The sequence below is a fragment of the Miniopterus natalensis genome, chromosome 11 (genome assembly GCF_054644295.1).
Source record: "Miniopterus natalensis isolate mMinNat1 chromosome 11, mMinNat1.hap1, whole genome shotgun sequence".
NCBI classification, from domain to species: domain Eukaryota; kingdom Metazoa; phylum Chordata; class Mammalia; order Chiroptera; family Miniopteridae; genus Miniopterus; species Miniopterus natalensis.
Window position 1 is genome coordinate 41603227 of NC_142091.1, and position 3703 is coordinate 41606929.

General features: G+C 39.0%; 1 protein-coding gene across 1 annotated transcript; it reads right to left on the reverse strand.

The window, feature by feature from the left end:
* Positions 1-2430: 2430 nt before the first annotated feature.
* LOC107538612 (olfactory receptor 51I2-like) lies at positions 2431-3381 on the reverse strand. Its single transcript, XM_016214931.2, has one exon. The coding sequence runs from the start codon at positions 3379-3381 to the stop codon at positions 2431-2433; it is 951 nt and encodes a 316-aa protein (XP_016070417.2).
* Between the last annotated feature and the right edge of the window lie 322 nt (positions 3382-3703).

Below are 3703 nucleotides of genomic sequence, written 5' to 3' on the forward strand. Positions count from 1 at the left end.
TGTGTACTTTGTTTTGCATTGTCTCTGACATACCATTTTTTCTTGCTTTACATGGTCTTATTTACTAACTTTACCAAAAAATTAAATTTTAATTTTAAAAAAGCAAAAGAAAAAAACACAAGGCCTATCTTTTAAAGACATTGGAATTTTTCCATGATATACCACAATCTGTAAAACTTTCTGAGAAACCAAAAAAAAAGGGACTCCTGAAAAGATTGGCATAAATTTTGATAAAGTGAATGACACCTATGACTGGGTACCATACTCTAGTGTAAGACAAATGGTATCAATTTTATTGCTTTCAAGAAAAATAAAGAAGAATCCAACGGAATTATCATTTATTAGATCATTAAAATACTGTGATAAAAGGTCATTATATGGTTCTTGTCATTCTAAAAGTATTAAAAAATGGTACTGAACTATGATGAAATGATTCCAATAACATCTTATTTATTTTATCAAACATATTTGTTATTAAATTTATGTATAAAAAGAAAATGAATTGGAAAAAATTGTTCCTAAACTGTTTCTCATTCATTTAATAAATAATATCAATTTTTAGGTCAAAAAAACCCAGGCATCCCATTAAGAGATGGATTTCCAATTGAATTTTACTTTTAATGTATCAAAAGTTTTATTATGCTTATGTTGTATGTGTTACATACTAATAAATATTGGGAAAGTAAGTCAATACAGAGTATACTTTTTAAACAATGCTTTATAGGCCACCAATTTTTAAACATCAAATTTCAATATGTATTCTTATTTTTGCAAATAATTATAATAGAGATATTGTTAAAATAGTTCCAACATAAAAATACATTATATGGTCAAAACTCATCTGTGGAATTAAATACAAATTTAAATTCAAGGAGCAAAGGGACAATTGTAAATATGTGAATGTTAAAGAATATGTTTGTGTATTTTATAATTTATGATGTTTGGTATCAAAACATAATGTATTTAGATTCCATTAGATATTTAAGTATGTGATGTAACAATTTAATTTAAACTAATCACATTTACAATATATCCCAAAATACATGCTCAACCACTATGTAAATTTATGATTAAAAACTGTAGATGTCAGCCTGAAAATGCATGAGAAGATACTTAGTTTCTTTTCCTCATTAATTATTTTTTAGAATACATACAAATTTGGCAACCACTGTTCTATACAGACCTAGTACTTTTTTTAAAAATGCCACTGTGTAAAGGTGACCCTGCTGAGCTGGATGAGGTTGAGGGGAATATAATATGATGAGAAAAATGTTTACATTGTCATTAAAGATCTGAGTGAGAGAAGCTGAAAACCTGAGTCCAGTTACTGACCAACCAGCACAATCTTATCAATCCACTCTACATAGACCTGTGTTGTTTAGGAAGTCTGAGGAAGGCCTTTCCCATTTGACCAAGGTCTTCAGAAAACTATAGACAGCATTAAGCAGAAACAGTGTCAACAAGACCTATGCTGACAGAGCTAGAGGAGGAGTGGAGTAAAGGAACAGATAAAAATGAATCAGCCACATGGCATGGTGAGATTACTGAAGTCTGAAGAGACGGGGGAAAGGGGAAGAGCAATATCCAGACACAGTGACATCAGACCTATTTGGCCCCCAAAATAGGGCCTGAGATTCTACTAAAGCACAATTTCGCCCCTTTGCTGGGATTCTTATGATCCAAAACCTGTGCCTTGCGAGGTTGTCCATATTTTACTTTGTGCCTAAGTTGAGGCCATTTAGCCACCTGTTCCTCATTCTCAGAGTCTCCTGGTACATAAATTCTGGGTGTAGAGACCATTGTATGGTGGGTCATAGGGCTAGTCTGGTTCATTTCATAAAAAGAAGGAGGTTGCCTCATAGGTAGGTTTCCAATATAATTTGTTGTTTAAACAAGGACAATTTGAGAGGCAAAGGGAGCGCTGTTAATAATGATGCTGAGGAAAATAAGTGTAAACCATGACTATCTGGGGAAAAGCAAAAAGTACGCTCACCTTAATCAAAGGCACGTTCTTAGGATGATCTTTTATTGGGGGAGATGCTTAATCCTTGCTAACCCACCAAAACAGAAATTTGTTTTATTTCATTTCAAATATCATTAAGTCTCAAACCTTTATTGTTAACTAGCTATTTGCTAGGCTTTTTGTTAGGAGTTTTAAGGAGAAAAGGAAATTTATGATCTCTGCTGTCAAGCTGATCATATCTGTGAGAGATGACATGCGCATGAGCACTTAGGGAGGCACATGTAAATGACAAGATGTGAGATGGGCAGGGCTAAGGATATTTCTTGTGAATCAGATTCAAGTCTATGTCAACGCTTTGCATACCTTGTTTCCATTTGTCCTCAAAATGCCTGGTGTAGAGCTTTGTCTACAGCAGAAACACCGTTAGTTTACCAACTGATTCAGACTCCCTGCCCCACTGGAGTGATTCAGGGCAAGCCTCTCTTGTAGGAAAACAAGGTGGCAATTCCCTGTCGGATTGGCTTGGTCTTGACGCTATAGATGATGGGGTTGAGCACAGGAGGAACAAACAGGTAGATGCTAGACATGAGTGTGTGGACCAGGGGTGAGGCAGACTTAGCAGCACGGTGCATCACAGACACACCAATCATAGGCACGTAGTACACAAGCACTGCACAGATGTGTGACACACACGTGTTGAGAGCCTTCCGCCGTCCCTCCCCAGAAGCAATGCCCAGCACTATGTAAAGAATCAGTATGTAAGAGATCACAATGAGCAGTGAGTCCAGCCCAAAAGTGGCCAGGACAACAGCCAGGCCCAGGATGTTGTTGAGCTTAGTATCAGCACATGGCAGCTGGATCAGGTCTGAGTGGAGGCAGTAGGAGTGGGAGAGGATGTTAGTGTGGCAATAGGGCAGTTGCCTCAAAAGGATTGGAAGGGGGGCCATGAGTGTCACACTCTTCAGCGCAATGCCTATACCCATGCATACGATGCGGGGCAGGGTCAGTATGGCTGTATAACGCAGTGGGTTGTAGATGGCTACAAAGCGGTCATAACTCATGGCCAAGAGGACCCCCGATTCCATGCAGGAGAAAGTGTGAATGAAGAACATCTGAGACAGGCAGCCATCAAAGTCAACCTGGCGGGCATCAAACCAAAGAATGCTCATGACAGTGGGCATTGTGGACACAGAGACGCCCACCTCGGTTACAGCCAACATGGAGAGAAACAAGTACATGGGCTCATGGAGGGCAGGGTTCACCTGCACTGCTGCCATGATTAGTGTGTTGCCCACAATGGCCATAATATACATGATGAAGAAGGGGATAGAAAGCCAGCCGTGTTGGGCCTCCAATCCAGGGATTCCAGTGAGAAAGACAGACAGGAAATCAAGACTTTCATTGTTCTTGGCTCCCATATCACAAACGGCAGAGATCAGTCTTCACCTGCCATTTGAAAAACAGAACAAAGTTAGCTCCCACCTAAAGGTCTTCTGCCTCAGCAGCCCACCTCAAAGGCTGACGAGGGGCAATGCAAGGAGGTGGGAAAAGTTGGAGTCACTTACATCCTTCTGAATAAAAATATAACCCACACTTTCTTCGCACCTCCTTTCCCCCAACAGCAAGAATCCTAGAATTCTGCGTGTAATGAAGATGTTTGAGACCACACAGTCTTATGATAGACGGCATAACTTAAAAATTAATGGCTGAAACACAGGAATAAATCAGAACTGGATCAAA